Raw genomic sequence first — 19,868 nt, forward strand, 5'->3', positions numbered from 1 at the left:
AGAGATGGGGTGAATTTGCACATATTGGCAAACGTTTGGGGCTTATTTGCCACTTCCCCGTTTGTCAAATATGAGGAAAAAAATTGTTCCAAACTAGAGAGTCCGGGGAACACCCTAAATGGACGGAAGTATTAAAAATTTGCTAAACGTATTAGGCCAACACTATTTTGCTACACGTACTATCCCAGTTATTTGTTTATTTTAATTAAAATAATCGTCACAAATAATTAAAAAAAGTAAATAAATGAATGATAATTAAAATAATTGTCATAGATAATTAAAAAAAAAAAAGGTAAATAAATGAATGAGGCGGGACTCGGGAGAGTATCGAATTATTAGGAAAAAAAAGTCAAAAGTCAAAATCATTAAAGCAGCAAAGCTTCTGTGCCCGAACAAGGAAACATTTTCACAGTCGCCCTTCTTCTATTAGTATTAGACTTTACACCCCATCGTTCTCCAACTCCAAAATCATGTTCCACCAATTAATCCATAATATTTCCATATAATTCCCTTTAATTAAGATCTTTTTACAATAAATAAAAGGTCAAAATTTCATTACAAGAACAACTGAAATTCAACAATTGGATCAAAGTTTCTTAAAATTTTAATTTTCAACGTTGAATTCAACCCAAAATAGAGATGCCCAGTTGATTAATCACTCAAATTTCCAAAGTTTTGATCTTTCCTTTGATTTTGGAGGTATATTTTCCAAATAATTCTCAATTTTATTTTGTGGGCATTTAATATTTTGAATGTTATTATTTGCTTGTTTATGTTCAGTGGCGGAACTAGAGGGATAGCAGGGGCGCTCGCCCTCGCTGGACGATGAAAATTATTGAATTTTTTGTTGAAATTGGTGAAAATTTTCCTAATTAGCTCATTGTATTAGTAATTCGCCTCTGCTGGAATTTTTCGCTTCCTAACTGTAAATCCTGATTACACCAGTGTTTATGTTGGTTGTACTCCCTCCTTCCCGGTCATTTATTGTCCTATTCTATTTTTGGGTGTCTCAAATCAATTGTTGTCCTTTCTATTTAGAATGCATTTGATGAGCAATTTGAGCCTTCACACTCAACTAAGTCCACTAGTAATTTAATAATTGGCCCTTCCCTCTTTTCTTGGTCTTTATGCCAAAACCAAAAGAAAACAATTGACCAGGACGAGTAGTTCTTTGTTGATGCAAGTACTGTCTTGTTAGTTTTAAGCAGTTGGGTTGTGCTTATGATTTTCCAAGTGATGGAGATTGTACATCCCCCAAGGCGGTTTCGCTTTAATGGCTCTTGGTTAATGAATTGATTGATGAGTGTGATAATGATACAACAACAACAACAACAACAACATTACCCCCAGTGCCTCAATGGCTCCCGTAAATTGCGGGGTAAGGGGGGGTCGGATGTACGCAGCCTTACCCTTGTGTTAGCAACACAAAGAGGTTGTTTCCGAATGACCCAAGATGAAAATTGCGTCGAGAACTGTATTGAAGGACCGCTACTTCACAAAAGAAAGAAGCGCAGCCACTTTACTGAGCCATTTTGATTTATTCCATTATAATCCATAACCAAAGAGTAATGAGTCTTTGGCTCCATTGGAAATATGGAAAAGAGTGTGATAATGATAAATTGATAAAATTGTTGGCAAGTTTGTTGCTTGATGTGTTTGGTGAATTTGGCAAGTTTATGCACAAATCGCTTTTTCACAAATTATCGTATGAGATGGTCTCGTGATAATCATTTTGTGAGACTGACCTATATGAGAATTAGTTGGGGTAGTTATTTTTTAAGTTAGTTGGTTAATGGGTAATGTTGATTGTCGTGAGACCCTCTTTCACTTATGGAGCTGTGTTATAACGGGTATTTTGATTGCTCGCCTAATGTATTAATGTGCATCCAGGTTTACATTTGGTTACTTGTGTCAGCATGGAGGCTGAGTATTTACAGCAGTTGAGTTGAGCGTGCTGTGGCTAGTTGGTCCTTGGGCCGAATAAAAGTCGTTGTAGGGAGGTTCAGATTGACATGCTGAATGTTACATCCAGTAAGTGGATTAGAGATGAATTCTTCAATAGAGGATATCGATTTACTACATCAGAGGCATCAGTTGATAGTTAGGGAACTCGGGGTTGGAGAAGAAATAGATTTAGAAATCGGAGTTAGTGATGATTATAATGCAACATTTGGGAGCACCACACTTGTTAGCGCTTCTCAAGATGAGCCATCAGCTGGGGAGCAAGATGAGACCAAGCAAATGGCAATGTTGCCCACTCTCCAGAGTGATGATCAAGATATGTCAAAGAGTCAACCAATGAAGAAGAAGAAAAAGGTTGTCAAAAGGTGGAGGGAGGAGTGGGCTGATACTTACAAATGGGCATACGTTGATGTAAAAGATGGATCCGCGAGGATATTTTGTTCGGTTTGTCGAGAGTATGGCAGGAAGCATAGGAGGAACCCCTATGGAAATGAAGGTAGTAGAAATATGCAAATGAGTGCTCTAGAAGAGCATAATAACAGCCTATTACATAAAGAAGCTGTTCGTTTACAGACAGCGTCCAAGGAGAAAATTGTTGTTGAAAAACCCATTTATGTAAAAGGTAAGTGTTTTTACCTATACATACTAATGTTAGCCAGGTTGTGGTGTGATGTGCTAAACATGTTGGTTATCCTCCGAAAATATTTGTTGTCGAAGTAAGACTTTGCATCTTTGGTATCATAGAATATCAAATATATTTTGACTTGTTATAGCCATTCCTGTGTGGCAATATTTGGCTATGCTACTCTGACTCGGATGCAAATGTGGAACACGACACGGTCTCAGAGTGTCGGATACTATTTCACCACGAATATTTCAATTTTTGTTCTTAAATGAAGTGTCGAAGTTTTGTGTCGTGTCTTATACTTCAAGTGCCTGACACGCTACCAAAGTAATATAGATATTTGGTGTGTAGGAGTCATGGTTTCTATGACCTAATTTTCCCTTCATCCATATCTTCGATCATGTTTTGAGGATCTGTTGGGTTGTTCATAAAGTAAATTGAGTTCATTTTATTGTGTGTGTGTGTGCATGCACAATGCTTTATTTCTTAGCATGATAGAAAGGGAACTTTGTAGGATACTTTAGGTGGACGGTTCTTCCATCATGCGTTAGAGTGAGATGTACGCTAAATAATACACACGGAAGATGGGTTTCCGTGTTATTTGGCACTTTGTATCACTAAATTGTGTTGATTATGTTTTACCTTTAGCTAATTTTGGTTTTTACTTTTGGTTTTCATGTGATGTTATCTACGACACACAGCTCTGATGTCCAAAACAACTGGATCAATCGTTGAAGCTGCACTGAAAAGAGATCCTCATGAAGTTGAGTTCATTCAATCAGTCCAAGAAGCGGCACATTGTATGGAAAGAGTGCTTGCAAAGAATTCACAGTGAGTCCCTTGGATTTATCATTGTGGCTGTATACTAATGAAGATATAATCACAATATTTTAGTAGTGAACCTGTGATTGTTTCTTTCAGTTATGTCAATATCGTTGAACGTTTGCTTGAACCTGAGCGAACAATTATTTTCCGAGTTCCATGGGTTGACGACCTTGGTGAGACACACGTTAATCGAGGGTTTCGAGTGCAGTTTAATCAGGCTCTAGGTCCTTGCAGGGGAGGAATACGCTTCCACCCATTAATGAACTTAAGTATTGCAAAGTTCCTTGCATTTGAGCAGGTATACGTTGTGCGTGTTACCGGTTTTGACTAATTCCCCTCTCCTTCAACTTTCACAAACAAGAAAAAATTAGAAATGGATAAATAAATGTGTCTTGCAGTGTTTGCATTCGTTCTTATTTCTGGATTTGATAACATTCTTCTCTTGAAATAGAGATATACCATGAGATTCCGTGTACTCGTGTCGGACACTTGACACTCGAATGTGGGTAGGACACTCAGACACTTCTTGTTAGACCAAAAACATGATTTGTTTTCCATAAAATAGACGAATCTGACACTTAGACACACATCCATGTCGGGTACTTCTAGCCGAGTCTGAGCAGCAGTCTACTTAAGTGTTATGATTTTGGAGGAGTATATCCTTGATGGTTATTTGTAATATTTCCAGTCTATATAAAACATATAAGGGAAAAACTGCTAAAACTAGATAAATCAAACACTCCCATTTGACTTTTTCCTCACTAAAAATGACTTGCATATGTTTCATTTAGCTATCTTTCCTTGTAAAAGACAGTTTAATATGGTACAAGGTAACAACATATGGTGTCCTGTAGGGCAGACTTTGAAGAATGCCTTATCTCCATACAAACTGGGAGGGGCAGCCGGTGGAAGTGATTTTGATCCAAAAGGAAAAAGTGACAATGAGGTTCCGTGGTCATCTTCCAAATTTTGTAGTGCTTACCAAATTTCTCCTTATCAGTTTCTGTTTCCCCTTCTGGTGGAAGAAACTTGTCATTTGTGTGTCCATGTCTGCAGATCATGCGCTTTTGCCAAAGTTTTATCAATGAATTGTATCGATACTTGGGGCCTGATCAGGTATTTTGAAATGTTTATTTGCTTATATAAAAAAAATTAAAAAAGAAAGAAAGAGAAAAAAAAGGGGAGCCTTGGCGCACCGGTTAAGGTGTTGCTTTGTGACCGTGAGGTCACGGGTTCAAGTCCTTGGAGCGGCCTCTTGCCAAAATGGCAAGGGAAGGCTTGCCCCAATTACGCCCTTGTGGTGGGACCCTTCCACGGACCCTCCCCTAGCGGGGACGCCATCGTGCACCGGGCTGCCCCTTATTGTATTGTCTAGATGGTGGAGAAAATTTTCTGAGTCCTTGGTGAAATAAAATCTTGTTTGGTGTATCTTCAAATATTGTAGGATCTTCCTTCAGAGGAAATGGGTGTTGGTGTTCGAGAAATGGGTTATCTTTTTGGGCAGTACAGACGCCTTGCTGGTCATTTTCAGGTAGCGAACCATTGCTATACTAATATCTGTGTTAATTGCTGTAGTCTGTATTTTCTGTGGCTACAACTCTACGTAGTGGATATGAGAAATATGAGAAGCCATTTACGTATATATTCTTTCCCTTTGCTCCAATTATGCTGGTTTTGGCTACTTCCTGCAACTTAACCTTGTCAAAAGCGAGCAATATCTCACAACTCACGTCAATACCACTATGGCTTTCTTATGCAGGGCTGTTTTACAGGACCAAGAATTCTGTGGTCCGGCTCTAGCCTACGAACTGAAGCTACTGGCTATGGGCTGGTAAAGTGACTTGCCGTGTTCGATTGTCAACGTTTCGTATTGTTTCATGCTGTTTGTTCTTATTGTGTAGTTTCTTGAGCGCAAATTTGTTCCATTCCACTCCCCTCTTTTCTCTGGAGTGGGCAGGGTATAGCAAAAAAATAAATTCATTGTATATTGGCAGTGAATTAGCTAATTGGGACACTTTTGACTTGAGAGCACCTGAAAATACTTTTAAACCCCTTGTTTTTCTCACGATGAACGACAATTTTCTTTTTCGCCCTTATTCTTCTTTAAGCAGGTACAAGTTGCCATGTTTTCTTGAGTCGGTTTTGGATCTCATCAATGTTCTTAAGTTCTGCAGGCTTTCTTTGCGAACCTGATTCTAGGAGAGACAAACAGAGAATTGAAGGGCTTGAGGTGTTTTGTGTAATTTTAATAAATGAATTTACTGATGCAGTATTTCAATAATACCTTTGTCCATGAATAAACGTCTGGGTTTGTTTGCACAAAAACTGTGGAATATGATAAGAAGTGGTTGGAAATGCAACTATGCAAGTTGATGAAATATGTGGCGTCACCACGTCACAAACCTTAATAGCCTCCCGTACACGATTCTAAGAGGGGTGATTATTCATGGACACCCCAAACTTGAAACCAGGAAATTTATTCATGGTCAGAGAAATCATTTGTTGATTAAATTGGCCCGCAACCTTTTTTTAGAAGATGTATCCGCCTCTCATGTCACTTCTCTATTTCTCCAGGTGTGTGGTCAGTGGGTCAGGGAAAATTGCACTCCATGTTATAGAGAAGTTGCTTGGCTATGAGGCCATTCCTATCACCGTGTCTGGTACATATTACAAACTTATGGTTGATAAATCTTATGCCATTGCTTGATGCAACGTGCAGTATGTGCCTAATGCTTAGTTTTTTTCTTAATTTCTGTGGACAAATGTTTTTATGGGTGTATTATCTTCACCTGTGAAAATCATGTTAATAATAATGGTGATTGATGTTAGTTGTGATATCATACTACGATACATTTTTACTGATATCACAATGTTTGTGCCTACCGGCTACCTGTCTGATCCTTTATTACATAATTCATGTGCTATGTGATGTATTAATGTAGATTCCAACACTTGCCTTGATTTGCTTGCATTGAGACATTTTCTGTTTTTGTCGCTTTCTGGTTTGTAGGCCTTGAGATTTACCCCCCTCCATCACATTTACATTATTCCGATTAACTTAGGTTATTAATCAATGTCGACTTTGACTGTTAATTTTTCTAAATATATGCTATATTACGAACTAAATCTTGTCTATGATTGAGTCATCAAAACAATTATTTGAATTATCATTTCAAAAAAATGGTCTAGATTATGTTGTGAGATTAAAATCGGACAATCCGTCAAAAAAAAAAAAAAAGATTAAAATCGGACAAAATGCACAGTGTTTGACCACCAAAGTCAAATAGAAACAACATACATGGGAAGGAGGGGGTACATTTTCAGAATGTAGTTTGTTTCATGATGGCATTGAATTAGTCCAATTGCCGAAATTCCATTTATGTGGGAAGTCTGTGGAACAAGAGTTTCATGGTGATCATCTTGGCTGCTTAGTTTGTTGCTGCTTCTTTCCATTACTTCAAAACGCTCAATTATGCTGCTTTTGTTGGTACACATGTTCGTTGCTGGAGCACTTTTTATAGATTCAAAGGGCTACTTGGTGGATGAGGATGGCTTTGACTATATGAAGATTCAATTTGTAAAAGAAATTAAATCTCAAGGAAGAAGCTTGAGGTGGTACTTCCTATGTCTTTGAACATTCTTAGACTCTTTTCTTGAATACAAAAAGAGAAGGCAAAGGGAGAGGAGAGGGAACGGGGCAATATCATTTTCCGTCCAAATCTTTCTATGTTGAAAGAACTTTACTTTGACTTGTAGGAGGGAAAATAAGGGATCTATTTCCCCTCGTCTCCCCTTCATTTCCGTCCGACTCATTTGCTAACCATTCCCCTTCCTTTGCCTCTCCTTCACCTTCCAAATCCCGCTATCAAAACAAAGCTAATTTTTTTTAGCTCATGAAGGGCTTGATAAATGATAATTCTGTAATGTTTTTTTGATTTGTGTCAACAGAGATTATTCTAAAACCTATGCACGATCAAAGTACTATGATGAAGCTAAACCTTGGACAGAGCGATGTGATGTTGCTTTTCCATGTGCAACACAAAATGAAATAGATCAATCTGATGCCCTCAACTTGGTTAATTCTGGTTGTAGTTTGTTAGTTGAAGGTATAATATAATGACTGTTTGGGTCAAATCTTATCCTTTCAAATATTTAAAATCTGAAAATGTTAATTTAACTGCATGACCAGGTTCTATTATGCCTTGTACTCCTGAAGCTGTTGATATCATTCGAAAAGCCAACATTGTGATTGCACCAGCAATGGCTGCTGGTGTTGGAGGGGTAAGAATACTCTCGTGCCTTACTTGATATGGTATTGGCAGACGTGGAAAAATTAAATGAACTATCGTTTGCGTTAGAGAAACATGGCCTAAGGGTATTTGGCTGCATGTAGAAATTACTGTGCAAAAGGCGCACTATTTGTCGGCTTTGGAATTCAATGGATTAAAGCAAAATTTTCACCAAAGTTTATCACTCTTCTTCAACTTTGGAATTCAATGGATTAAAGTAAAATTGTTCAGTAAACTCTATTTTTCTTGTATCATGAAAAATAAGTGCATTTGACCAAATGAGTCAAATGTCATCTGTATAAAAACTCTATTTCAGCTGCCAAAAAAAAAAAAATCTTGTATCATGAAATAGCAGACGTGCGTTTTACTTCACAATTTTCGTAATAGATCAGCTGAAAGCCTGAAACAACCTCAGTGTTAAAAACAGACGGGTAAGAATGTTTATATCTGACAATCCTACTTTCCCACAAGCAAGAGCCACTGAGGCACTAAGTAATATTGTTGTTGTTGAAGAGTGGAGACATTAAATTGAATCTTTCTTGAAATAATTGTTGCGCAATTGGAATTACCGAAGGAGGCGTTATCAACATCATTAAGCTCTAGTATTGATCTATAGTTGTCTGTGCGTAATCGAGACAATGTTTACTTTCAGGTTGTTGCTGGAGAACTTGAACTGAATCAATGGCCCCCTGAGGATTTTGAGTCTAAGTTACAGGTCAGCAAATATACAATTTGCCTTCAATCTTTTTCACATGCTTATTTGGCAGAAAAGCTAGGTCGGACATAGGTAGAGGGGTTTTGATGAAAGGGAGTGGGGCAATTCTTTGTTCGGTTAGTAAGTTGGGTTGTCAAGAAATGGAGGGATCCATGTCCATTTTCCTCCCTCCAAGCTAAATTAAAATGCTTTGAACCACGATATTATTTGGACGGAAAGTTATCCCCTCCCTTTCCCTCCCCTCAACTTGTATCCAAACAAAGAGTTAGTTCCTTAATATATTCAAGTACTATAGTTTACTTAGGTGTTTCGACATGCATGCTGTCTCATACTCTCATGTATTAGCGAAGCTAAACACTATGCTCAACTCGACCATGTCATTAGCCTAGTCTCTCTTTTGAGATTTTACATCTATAAGTTATCATGTAGGCCCCTGAATCCCTGATTGAGAAGATAATTAAACGAGAGTGTATTTCACTACAGGGTAGTTCATTCACACAATTGTTATAAGCTTGAATAGTCCAACATGGAAGTTTACACTTGAGTGTGTGACACTTTGCTGCATTTGATCAGTTACGGTCAACTTCAACGAGATATTTAAATTCTTGCTATTGCATTTTTGCTTCATTGACAGGATGCTATGAAACAAACTTACCAAAAGACATTAAAAGGAGCTATGGATTTTGGCTATGAAAAAGAAAGACCGGAGTAAGTTCCAATGTGTTCCCTTATATCTTGTTATCTTTCGACTTCCGTTAAAGCGTCTGCTGTGTATGGGGATCACATATAGTCATTTACCGTTTGTTTGGATGAAGGGATTTGGAAAGAAATGGAGGAATACGATTTCTCTTGTTTAGGGTTGGAGGGAAATTTCTCCATATTTCCAATGGAGCCAAAGACTCATTACTCTTTGTGGATTATGATGGAGTAAAGCAAAATGGCTTACGAAAGTTGCTGCGCTTCTTTCTCTTCTTGTGAAGTAGCAGTCCTTCGATGCAGTTCTCGACGCAATTTTCATCTTGGGTCATTCGGAAACAGCCTCTTTGTGTTTCTAACACAAGGGTAAAGTTGTGTACATCCGCGCCCCCCCCCCCCCTACCCCGCAATTTGCGGGAGCCATTGAGGCACTAGGGTAATGTTGTTGTTGTAGGGTTGGAGGGAAATGGGGGCTTTCGAAAGAGAGGTATCAAATGTAGTAAATTAAGTTGAACGGAAGGTCGTAGAGAGAAAATCTTGTATGTCGCTTACACAGAGATTGATTTTCACCCTTTCCTTATTTTATGTGTTTTTGTGTTTGGTAGTGCTCTAGTCTATGGTGCGGCGATCAGTGCATTTCTGAGCCTCTCGCAAGGTATGGCAGGCCAAGGATGTGTGTGAAGATGACTCTTTCCGGTGCATTCATCTTCGAAAAGAGTCCAAAGGTTAATCCTCCTCTCAAAGAAAGTAGAAGAATTCTGAGCTTTGATGCTACATCGAACATTTTGATGCTATGCTCTCAGATATTGTAAAATACATGTAAGAAACTCGAGAGGCTAAATAGGATGGGAGTCATGAGACACTTGAATGGTTATAGTCGTTGGGTCGATAAATATTTAACAGGCGAATTCCTGACCCACTAGATATGTAAATGACGTTCCCAAAAGTTTAGTTGCGTTAGCTAATGAAGTGTAAATTCTCAAAGTGGATGAATAGAAAAGAATTGCAAAATATTTGGATTATTTACTGTATGCTGTGTAACTTGTGTTCCTTTTGGTTATGTACTTTGCTCGAGATGGGGGTAATTGTGCCAATTTTTTCAATTAAGTAGAATTTTTTTCTGGGCAGTTGAAAAATTATTACAATAGGTGAGAATTTCATCGAGTGTCAGCAGTATGTCAACATGACTCTCTTAGTCACACATACAACAAAAAAAAATACTCCCTCTGTCTTAATCAATAGTTTACACTTTTTTGGGTGTATAAAGCATATGTAAACATTTCGGGGTCGTTTGGTTCACTATTTAGGAATGGAATGTATTGAAGTGAAAAACCATATATTTCAATTCCATACCTTACAAAACATGTTTTGTTCATTAGAAAAATAAACATGAAAGAATGAAGTTTGAATCTATAGGGAGGAGGTGGGTATGGGACTATGAGATTCCAAGGGGTTTGGGTGGAATGAGAATCCATCGGGATTCTAATTCCATTCCAAAATATCTCAACCAAACACTAGAATGACTAGAATCGATTCCATTCCAAACCTCCCAACCAAACACCCCCGACAGGAGTAATAAGGGCATTTAACTTCGTTCAGATTTTCAAGGCTAGAAAACCACATGAATTCTAAAGCGCTGGCCACGCCTTAAAGCGACTCGAACCTACCCACATAATCAACTGTCGGCCCTGGAGGGGTTAAAAGCAGTTCAAGTTTTATCGGTCCATATGATCTTTGGTACGCCGTTGGATTATTACCAGGTCAGGTTTTGGGGCATTATTATGTTAGTTTATCAACATACATCATATTGCTTCAAGTTTGGGGCCATAGTTTTCGAGGACTGTTGATCTACAATCAAGCTCGTCACCTGAGAATAAGTATTTGAGAGAGTAGAAACGTGGAAACGAATAGGTGACGGAAACACCAAAACACAAACATGTCGGCTGTGTACTAACAAATGGGTGAGGGAAAGGGACAAAGGCCGTCCCTGTTTCTGATTGTAACGCAAATGTTTTACTTATACAAAACAAAATACAACAAAATATTTCACCATAGTGGCTTTTGCTGATGGCGGGTAGCATAACATCTCAAGACTGCTACGCGTATTCTCATATGCTCTGACTAACAGAGACGGCAAGAACCCAAAACTCAAGTACACTATTAAGCAGGCATTTCTTGAAGAATTGGTTAATCTTCTGATTTCTCCGCCAAATAATGTTCTAGCATGTCGTCTTCATCATCTGGGTTACATCACAAACACCAGAACATCATATCAAACATTATCTTGGAAACAAGATAATGGAAACAAGATGAATCTAACCATTTTTGTGCTGAACATAACAGACTAAGAGTAGGTCACTATTAATAGTGGCGGACCTAAGATCTATGAAGAGGAAATGCACACTTCATGCGAGTTGTAAAATAGAATTAGAGGGAAAAATCAAAAAGGAAAAAAAAAAGTTGACCTGAAACGGATCAAACACGGTCACTTAAAAAAATTGGACTTATAACTGCTACGGAGCAGAAGATTTACTACTTGTTGCATGGTTAGCTGGTTAGGGGGAGCAGAAGAAACAGCCAATACTTGAAACCTTTGCCAGTTATTGAACCCACAACATCTAGCTCGATTACAAGTGGCCCACAAGAAAGCTGTTTTTAAAGAGCTAGTGCAACATAATAATGACATCTATTTATTTATCTTCCACAATTTTTTCAAAACTCGACATCTAAATGCTTATTTTTTTTAAAGAACGAGGGACACGCATCTTTGCCCCTGACTATTGTCTCATGGAGACAGTACAACATTACAGAGCTACACTATTAGAGTTGTGGTTTCCCCATACTATCCTAATAACTGCAGCTAAGTGATAACAGCAACACAATTTTTTAGTAGTGTTTGCCAAAGATTCCAACATAAAATTTAGCGTATTTTCTTCTGAACAGATGGAACGATTCGAAATGACACAAGATTCAGAGTCTCCTGATTTTTTCCCAAAACTACGACTCATGTATTAGTATTCCTGCCATCCATTTTATCCCCACTTCACTAGATGTTATATTTAACATTTAGTGATGAAATAATCAACTATGGCAAACATATTCCCCATTTAAGTAAAAGTGTTAACTAAAGTTCGCCTTTTATTATTTCACTAGATTTAGATGGACTATGGAGGGAGCATAACTATCTAAAGAAGAGGCATGTGTGAGCTTTTAAGACTTCAAGCCAAAGACTAACACCAAAACCTAAAACTCACGCATTTGTACCTTTAGACAGTCCCATCCACGTTCTGTGAATATGTCATTTTAAAATTCTAGAATATCATACCTTCAAAGTCGTCCTCGTCGAAGTCAATGTCTTCTTCATCTTCAACATCGGATTCATCTTTGCTTGTCAATGTACCTCTCTGCAAACATATCACACGGTTATTTGATGCTTTGAAATTTAATGCTACTAACTGTTTTCTCACTATGATTTGAGGAAATATACAATTGCCTGGGGAGTTCTTTGAACTCTTGTTCTAAATTTTCACTCAACTTAAACAGGCCACCACGGTCATGAACTTACCTCTCTCTCGGTAGATTTACAGTTTATTGGCGTAGTAAGTTAACAAGCATGAAGGCATGATTGGTAGTACAATTACATTACAGCAAAACCCTGTGGTTTGACAAACATTTCAAGCCACTATACACTGAAAGGTCATCTTTTTTTCAGTTATAGACTGCAAACAAATACCGAGTGCACAAGAGCAGAAAATTTTGAGTCAAGAACTTCAACCCTGATAACTCTACTTTGTAGAAAGGTAGATCACATAGCTTTTTTGGCTCCCCATTTCTATTTAAGCACACCTTAATAGGTGCATTCTTATATGAATAAGCTACTATACAATAGAAGTGTGTTTTATAATCATTCAAATGACTGTCTGGGTTTTCTGGTTATTGATTGCAAAAGAATACAGAGCAAATCAACTGAAAATCCTAATGATAAGTTAGCGCCTTTTTTACATTCAAAAACCTCTAGGGCTGAGGCTGCATACATAAATCCTTTCTTGAACAGCAGTAACTACTCCATCTATCCATGAATAAAAAACTTCACGATTTGCTTTTTCGAGAGTCCATTAATAACATTCCCACTTGAGATCTTTCCTTTGTATGTATGCGTTATTCCTATTTGTGATAGTTATTATGGTTTCTGAATTGTGATCCTACAACTTTACTCAACTTTCATTTTTATCCACCTTTAAATGAAGTCCTTAAATCTCGTACAAAAGAAACTGCGAAAATTTATTCATGAACAAAGAAAGTAATAATATAGAGAAAAAACATGAAAACAATGTTAATGTGTTCACAAAGCCAAACTCCATCCATTGGCCAAAAATAACTATGACAAATTGAAAATTAGCATCAAGGAAGAAACGTACGGCTGCTGCAACCGCTCTTCCACTTTCAAACCACTGCCTTCCGGATAGCCTCTTTTCCTTGGTAGTAGCAAGCGCAGAGTCTGGCATTAACCTGAACGCAACGGTAAATGAATGTCCAAAGAGTCCTCAAGAAGCAGAAACACCGAACATCATAATATTTCTGTTAATAAATTTAATGACCTGGCAGCAAAGTCTGATTTTTATCCCTTATTATTAGCTAACACTAATGTGCTATAAGAGTATCCTTCATCAATATCAACTCCTTATTTATGATTAACAAGGAAACTGTTGGTTCATTAGGGAAAGAAGCTATTTGAAACAGCCAAGTAAGCTACAAACCTTAATCTTGAACAAGTCAATGAGACATTATTTCAGTACTATAAAAAAAAGGTTTATAAATATAAAGTGGTTGTTTGTTCACTTTAGAAAACATGTGAATTGGAAATCCATTCGAATTGAATGTTTAGGGTTGTAGGCTGCTTTTCTTTTGACATTTCTGTTACCAAAATGGATGAGTTGGCAGTACTATGAATTTATACTTTCAACATAATGGGAGACGTTGCTTATCTACTTCACCCTAGGTAAGTGGAAATTCCCATTAGAAATTACTCCCCTCATTGACAACCCAACAAAATGAGAAAATTCCTGTGAATTTGTTTCTACTTCCTCGGAATTTGCAGTGGAAGGAAAATTTCAGTTCCTATATTAAGTAAACAACCACCAAGTATTGTATAGGTGATAAGTGCTCACTAAATAAGAATAACGACATTCTAAAACAAAAGAAACTCACTTGGCTCGCTCAAGTGCTATCTCTGCTTCATATCTTTCTCTCCAAGCCAAGAACGTTTCAACGGTAACAGGCTCTCCGTGTGGTACTATTACCTAATGATCACGAAAACACGAAGCTTCATATTAGTCCAAACACAAATTTTCACCAAACAGACCCACCCAAAACTCAAACCCTGTGTCCGACATTTGCAAGAGTTGCAGTAAGATAGCACATGGGTCAAAAGGAAAATATTTATTTGAGGTTGCAAGCTATCTGATCTTTCTTTTAATTTAAGTTTATTGCTCAATTCCAAAGCATTGAACACCAGGACAGAAACGCAAGTAGGGGAACAAGAAAAAGTTGATACCATACATCATCTTTCTCTAAATCATCATCTGCTGTGCTCTCAGTCACACCTTCCTGTTTGAATCTTACATTCAGCCATTCTTGGGCAGATGAAACTAATGTGTATATCATAGCCATCCCAAGGTTTTCAGCAGCCTTTATGAAACACAAAAAGAAAGAAACAAAAAATTCACATCATGAATAAATTCCACAATAACACGATTAAATTAATCAAGCATCATAACATTGCCAGTGTGTTAAGCGGATAATACTGATATAGACCAGCGTCCTACAGCATTACCGCAGCATCTCCTGCCTACAGCGAGATAAGATGGTTAAACGTACACAACTTTACTCCTGTGTTGAGCACAAAGGGACTGACCCAAAATGGAAATTTGGTCCTGAATTCCATCGACAGACTACCACTTCATAATACCAACAGCGCACACAATTTAGTGAGCCAATTTTCTTTTTTCCATAAGATTCTGAACTTCATAATACCAACGAGTCTTTGGCTCCAACGAAATGGAATCAGATGAAAATGAAAACTCCGCATGTCACAAAGGCTAAAGGGCGTTTGGAGAAAATAACACATTTTTAGTTACCTTGGAATTTTAACCTTTTTTCTACACAATTCATATGCTTAATTTATACTCCCTCCGTACCAATCCAAAGGTAACACTTGCCTAAAGTGTCCGTACCAATCCAAAGGTAACATACTATAAATAGACTGTAAATTGACCATAATACCCTTATTTCCTCCTTATATTTACATAAATACCAACTTATGCCCCGCATACCAACCCAATAATACAATTTTGCTTTCCTCTTTTGCCCCCACTTTTACCCTCTTTTCTTGGTTTCCCCCATTTTTACTATGTTACCTTTGGATTGGTACGGAGGGAGTATTTGGAAAACAGTCTATTATAGTTCTTAGTTACAGTGCATATATTGATATATATAGATATATGGGCATCAATCCTCACAAGAGCACACTTATTGCATGATGCTTACTGGGAATTATCACAGTAGTTGGTGCTGAGAGTATTCAATTATTAGACTGCCAATAAACTTCTTATCAAGAAAAAAAAGCACCCAATGCAATACACGAGGTAACTGTGGAGTAACTCACCTCTTGTTCCAGTTGTTCTTTCAAAATTCTGAGATCTTCTAGTGCTATTCCACGCAAACTGAAATTGAGACATTACATCATGTTTAATTGGAATCACTTGATGGATAAGAAAGTGGATAACAGTCAACTATAACTTAAATCACATATCCAGCAATGACAAATCATCACATATTGACTACAGCCTATACATTGAGGTTATAAACTTAAAAAGTCCCAAGAAATGGTCATCTAGTCGTTATGTATTAGTACTTACTGAGTCTATTTGAAGCAGCACCAAGGGGATCACCCCCAAGTACAAAGGATCAAAGAAGCCCTTTTGCACGGGCAGGGCAGTAACAAAATATCTTTAAGAAGCTCAATTACAAGACAATGGCCGTCTCTTGTTCGAGAAGTGGAATAAGGAAAAGATAGGGGTGCCAATTGTTGGAAAGAGTCCAATCAGCCAGAATTTCAAAAACGTTTACCAAACGCGTTGTATCTTCCCTTTTTAAAATATGAAATTTGAGTTGATTTCCCATGAGTTTAGTCTTTCCTCTACCTCTTATGCCTTCATTTTCACAAATGCATATTAAGACCCGGAAATACAGGTAAAATATGGTGATATGCTGCACATGGATTGATGCAGCCTGAATCATTGTGACGACCCTCTATACCAAAGTCACCTATTGAGAAGATAAGCTTGTCTTCAATCTAAATATCACCCTTCTTTTATGACGAAATAGAAGACATGTTGGGAAAGACCACGACAAGAATCAATTAATTCATCACATATTCTTTGAAGTAACGTGACTTGGGAATTGAATTGATGTGAAACTTAATGTAAATTTTCAAGTGAAGTTACTATACTGGAATTTTCTAATCAAGTTAATGTTACACATGAGCATGAGCCACAATGAACGTGTCGTGAACCTAACATGATACTTAAAAAGGCAGTTTGATTGAACGGAGATCCGAAAGCATGGTGATCTTGTGATCTGTGGACCTGTGGTCTAATTGATGCTTATTACTGTTCACAGTTTTAAACCTATAGCATTTACCTTGAGCCTTGCTAAATCATGAGTAGGATTTAGGTGGAATCATTTTTTTAAGGGTAGTACGAAGAAAGGAGTATGATGAAAGAGAATGGCGATATAGGATAGAGTTGTGAAGATTAAGTGAAAATAGTTACAAACTCACAAGTCTTACAAATTAGCAAGAATTACACTATGGATGACCGGTATTTTCGTTGAAGTTAGATTGCCTTGAACATGTAATGGAGCAAGTTTTGATTTGACTGGACATCAAGAAATGATAATTTCTAGCAAGTTAATAGCTACAGTTTTACTGGATTAATCGCCTAAAGCTATTAGGATTAATGATAATTTGCATGTACTAAATCCATACTGGTTTAGGATTCTTATTTCCTCGTAGAATATTAGAGAACTTTTATAATCCATTATTCTCTAATTAAGCTCTTTAAGCAAGGTTATTGCCTTTTAGATAATAACTGTTCCTCTGTCTATAGGCGCTTTTATTTGTGAAATTAACCGAACGAATTCTATAACGTAGATAACCTTAAGTCAGCAATACTCTGATTAAACTTGGTCAGTAATGGCAAATCAACAAGGTTATGTATAGAAATAAAGAAAATAAAGGAAAAAACTACTCGGTACAACATTGTGCACAGGACTGACCTTCTAACATTCAGCAACGGAGGTTCATCCGGATAATTTTCTGTGTGCGCGAAAATCAACGCTAATTGAACTGCAAGAAATTATTCAAACAGCTAAGCTCCAAATGCAGAAAGAGGAAAACTACAGTCAACTTAAAAAAGTAGCCGTCATAGTAATTTTCTTTGATATATTTACGAGAAAACAAGAGATCCAACTGTCAAATCATGCTAAGAAATTAATTAGTCCCCTGAAAGATTTATCAACATAATGAAATCAACCCATTTAACTAAAATCTTCACCCAAATACCCATTAACCGCTGAAAACTCAGAAAAAAAAATAAAAATTAATATAATATGCGTCACTGCGTCAGTCTCAGGGTAATTGTGCCGCGAGATCATTTGATATGAGAATTAGTGCTTAACTACCGATGAGGCGATGAATAAGATAACAAACCTGGCAGCGAAGCTGAGTCTTCTGGTTCATCATCCTGAAAAAAAGGTAGTATTAACTTTAGCCAACAGTAAGTCAGTAAGAAAAATGAAGATTATGCACATGAAAACTACGAATTGCAGTGACATGTTCCACTTTCTAGTTCTAGATGAAGGAACGACATGATCCAATATAGAGTAGGCAATCTGTCCAATTTCCAGAAGATACTACTGGATTTCCCAAACATTTTATCTTCACTCACCGCAAAACCATAGTTGAATTATTTGCAAACTAGGGCTACATTCCAATCATCATGGTTAGGTGTAACGAGAAATTGAAAAACTATGCAAATCAAGATTCAAGTTGAATATTAGTCAGTTTCAAAGAAATTTATTTTCCTAGACGCCAATAAACTCTCAGAATCCTGATAGAAACCAAAGAGTTGAACCATTTTCATAAACCATAATGCACTCAATTTATATCTAGAACACCAAATGGTACGAACAAAAGAAAAGCCCCGTCTTTCTCAATATACCTGTGGATCTATGGTGATTTGATAACATGGCTTAGAAGTGTTAAGCCCACTCTCGCCCGGGTGAAGTTCTGCTCCAAAATAAGATAACAAAAAACGCCCATGAAAATCATAATCAGTGACTCTAGATTTAGCATAATGGTAAACGACAACCCTAAATCATAATCTATGTTACTTCGACACTTCATATGAGCTCACGTACCCGTATCCCGACACTCGATCCTTGGACATTGATATGACAATCAGACACTTCATTTTATATTAAAAATTTGACAATTTTTCAAAAAATAGCCGTGTCGGACACTTGGATACGCACCCGTGTCAGACACTTGGAGCCGAGTCGGAGTAACGTAGATCATAATCATAATTATGAATATGGCTAGTTTGCTTCAACAAACCTTTAAACTCATCCATAAGAATGGCCTCTAGAGCTTCAATCTCCATCTCCTGCTCTTGCACATAGTCTAAAATCACACAACAAGAAATCAACTAAAGAGTTCAATTAAACATATTATAATTAAGTCAAACAAAGCTGAAATTTGAGCAAATAAGAGACTCAATTGCTCAAATGCAATGACGGAACCAGGCAGGGGCTAGTAGGGACGGTCGCTACCCGCTCCACCGAACAATGAAAATTTGTCATTTGTGATTAAAATTTTTGATTTTTATTTTCTAGGTTTACCCTATTTAGCAGTCCGCCACTACTCAAAGATAATCACTTTGATTGGTATGATACTAAATTTCCTAAAATTTCAAGAATCCCAGCATAAACAAGCTAATTTAACATCTGGGTCTACTTAATTTCATCGAATTAACAAATTAAATTCATAATTAAAGGTTGTACGATTGTATAAAATTGTATTTATCGATCAAATCTCATAAGATACGGAGAATCAAACCAACAAAAACATGTAGCGAAAAAGTTGTTGTTGAAGAAGATTGAGAATTTACCCGTCATTGTTGCTAGAGTTGTAGATGAAGCTCCCCGCAACACACAGTATTTCTTGAACTAGCGTTGCAAACTCAAAACCCCGAAATTTCTTTCCCAAATTTGTACGTTCACGAGCATTATTTTGACACGGACAATGTTAGGGCTACCTGGCAAACGGGCCGGGTTGGGTTTGGTCGTCAGTTCGGGTTTCTAAGAAAATCGGAGTTAGATCGATCCATTTCGCTCCATTTCCTCTCACAATCCCCTTAAATAATAATTTCTTCTCTCACCCTCATTTTCCTTTATTTTTATGCGTAAATTTAGAACCGTTAGATGATATCAAGATACGATCCGGGCCATTAATAGCCACTTGCCTCTCCATTTCTTTTGAGGAAATGGAGAGGAAATGAGCTCCATTTCGGGTATGGCCATATGGCTGATTTTTTTGGTTGGATATTATCAAGTTATTTAGAGATAATGGTTACTTTCCAACAATAAACATTCGGGTCGAATCAGTTTGAGATCAGATCAATTCAAGTCGAGTCAG

The 19,868-nt window shown here is 37.3% G+C and overlaps 2 protein-coding genes across 2 annotated transcripts; one reads left to right on the top strand and one right to left on the bottom strand.

Moving 5' to 3' along the window:
- Positions 1–396: 396 nt before the first annotated feature.
- Positions 397–10,134, top strand: LOC141611186 (uncharacterized). Its single transcript, XM_074429663.1, has 16 exons — positions 397–699; positions 1,891–2,584; positions 3,289–3,418; positions 3,509–3,710; positions 4,272–4,358; positions 4,469–4,528; positions 4,857–4,943; positions 5,172–5,243; positions 5,587–5,642; positions 5,987–6,072; positions 6,934–7,024; positions 7,361–7,518; positions 7,602–7,693; positions 8,354–8,416; positions 9,051–9,124; positions 9,718–10,134. Exons 2-16 carry the CDS (start codon positions 2,020–2,022, stop codon positions 9,791–9,793), a joined length of 1,899 nt encoding a protein of 632 aa, XP_074285764.1. The 5' UTR covers positions 397–699; positions 1,891–2,019; the 3' UTR covers positions 9,794–10,134.
- Positions 10,135–11,074: 940 nt separating this feature from the next.
- LOC141611187 (uncharacterized) lies at positions 11,075–19,475 on the bottom strand. The gene is made up of 11 exons (XM_074429664.1): positions 19,342–19,475; positions 18,789–18,854; positions 18,394–18,461; positions 17,883–17,916; positions 17,450–17,519; positions 15,777–15,834; positions 14,672–14,800; positions 14,321–14,412; positions 13,531–13,621; positions 12,438–12,516; positions 11,075–11,352 (listed from the first exon to the last, which is right to left on the bottom strand). The coding sequence occupies exons 1-11, from the start codon at positions 19,346–19,348 to the stop codon at positions 11,300–11,302; spliced, it is 747 nt and encodes a 248-aa protein (XP_074285765.1). The 5' UTR covers positions 19,349–19,475; the 3' UTR covers positions 11,075–11,299.
- Between the last annotated feature and the right edge of the window lie 393 nt (positions 19,476–19,868).

The sequence above is a fragment of the Silene latifolia genome, chromosome 11, assembly GCF_048544455.1.
Source record: "Silene latifolia isolate original U9 population chromosome 11, ASM4854445v1, whole genome shotgun sequence".
Classification (NCBI taxonomy): domain Eukaryota; kingdom Viridiplantae; phylum Streptophyta; class Magnoliopsida; order Caryophyllales; family Caryophyllaceae; genus Silene; species Silene latifolia.

Coding starts and splice junctions, on each gene's coding strand:
- LOC141611187 (XM_074429664.1), bottom strand. Junction 17,917..18,393: donor AAATCACCATAGATCCACAG/GTATATTGAGAA, acceptor CCTTTTTTTCAG/GATGATGAACCAGAAGACTC. Junction 14,413..14,671: donor ATGATTTAGAGAAAGATGAT/GTATGGTATCAA, acceptor CGTGATCATTAG/GTAATAGTACCACACGGAGA.
- LOC141611186 (XM_074429663.1), top strand. CDS start 2,020: ATGTTACATCCAGTAAGTGGATTAGAGATGAATTCTTCAATAGAGGAT. Junction 6,073..6,933: donor CATTCCTATCACCGTGTCTG/GTACATATTACA, acceptor CACTTTTTATAG/ATTCAAAGGGCTACTTGGTG. Junction 9,125..9,717: donor TATGAAAAAGAAAGACCGGA/GTAAGTTCCAAT, acceptor TGTGTTTGGTAG/TGCTCTAGTCTATGGTGCGG.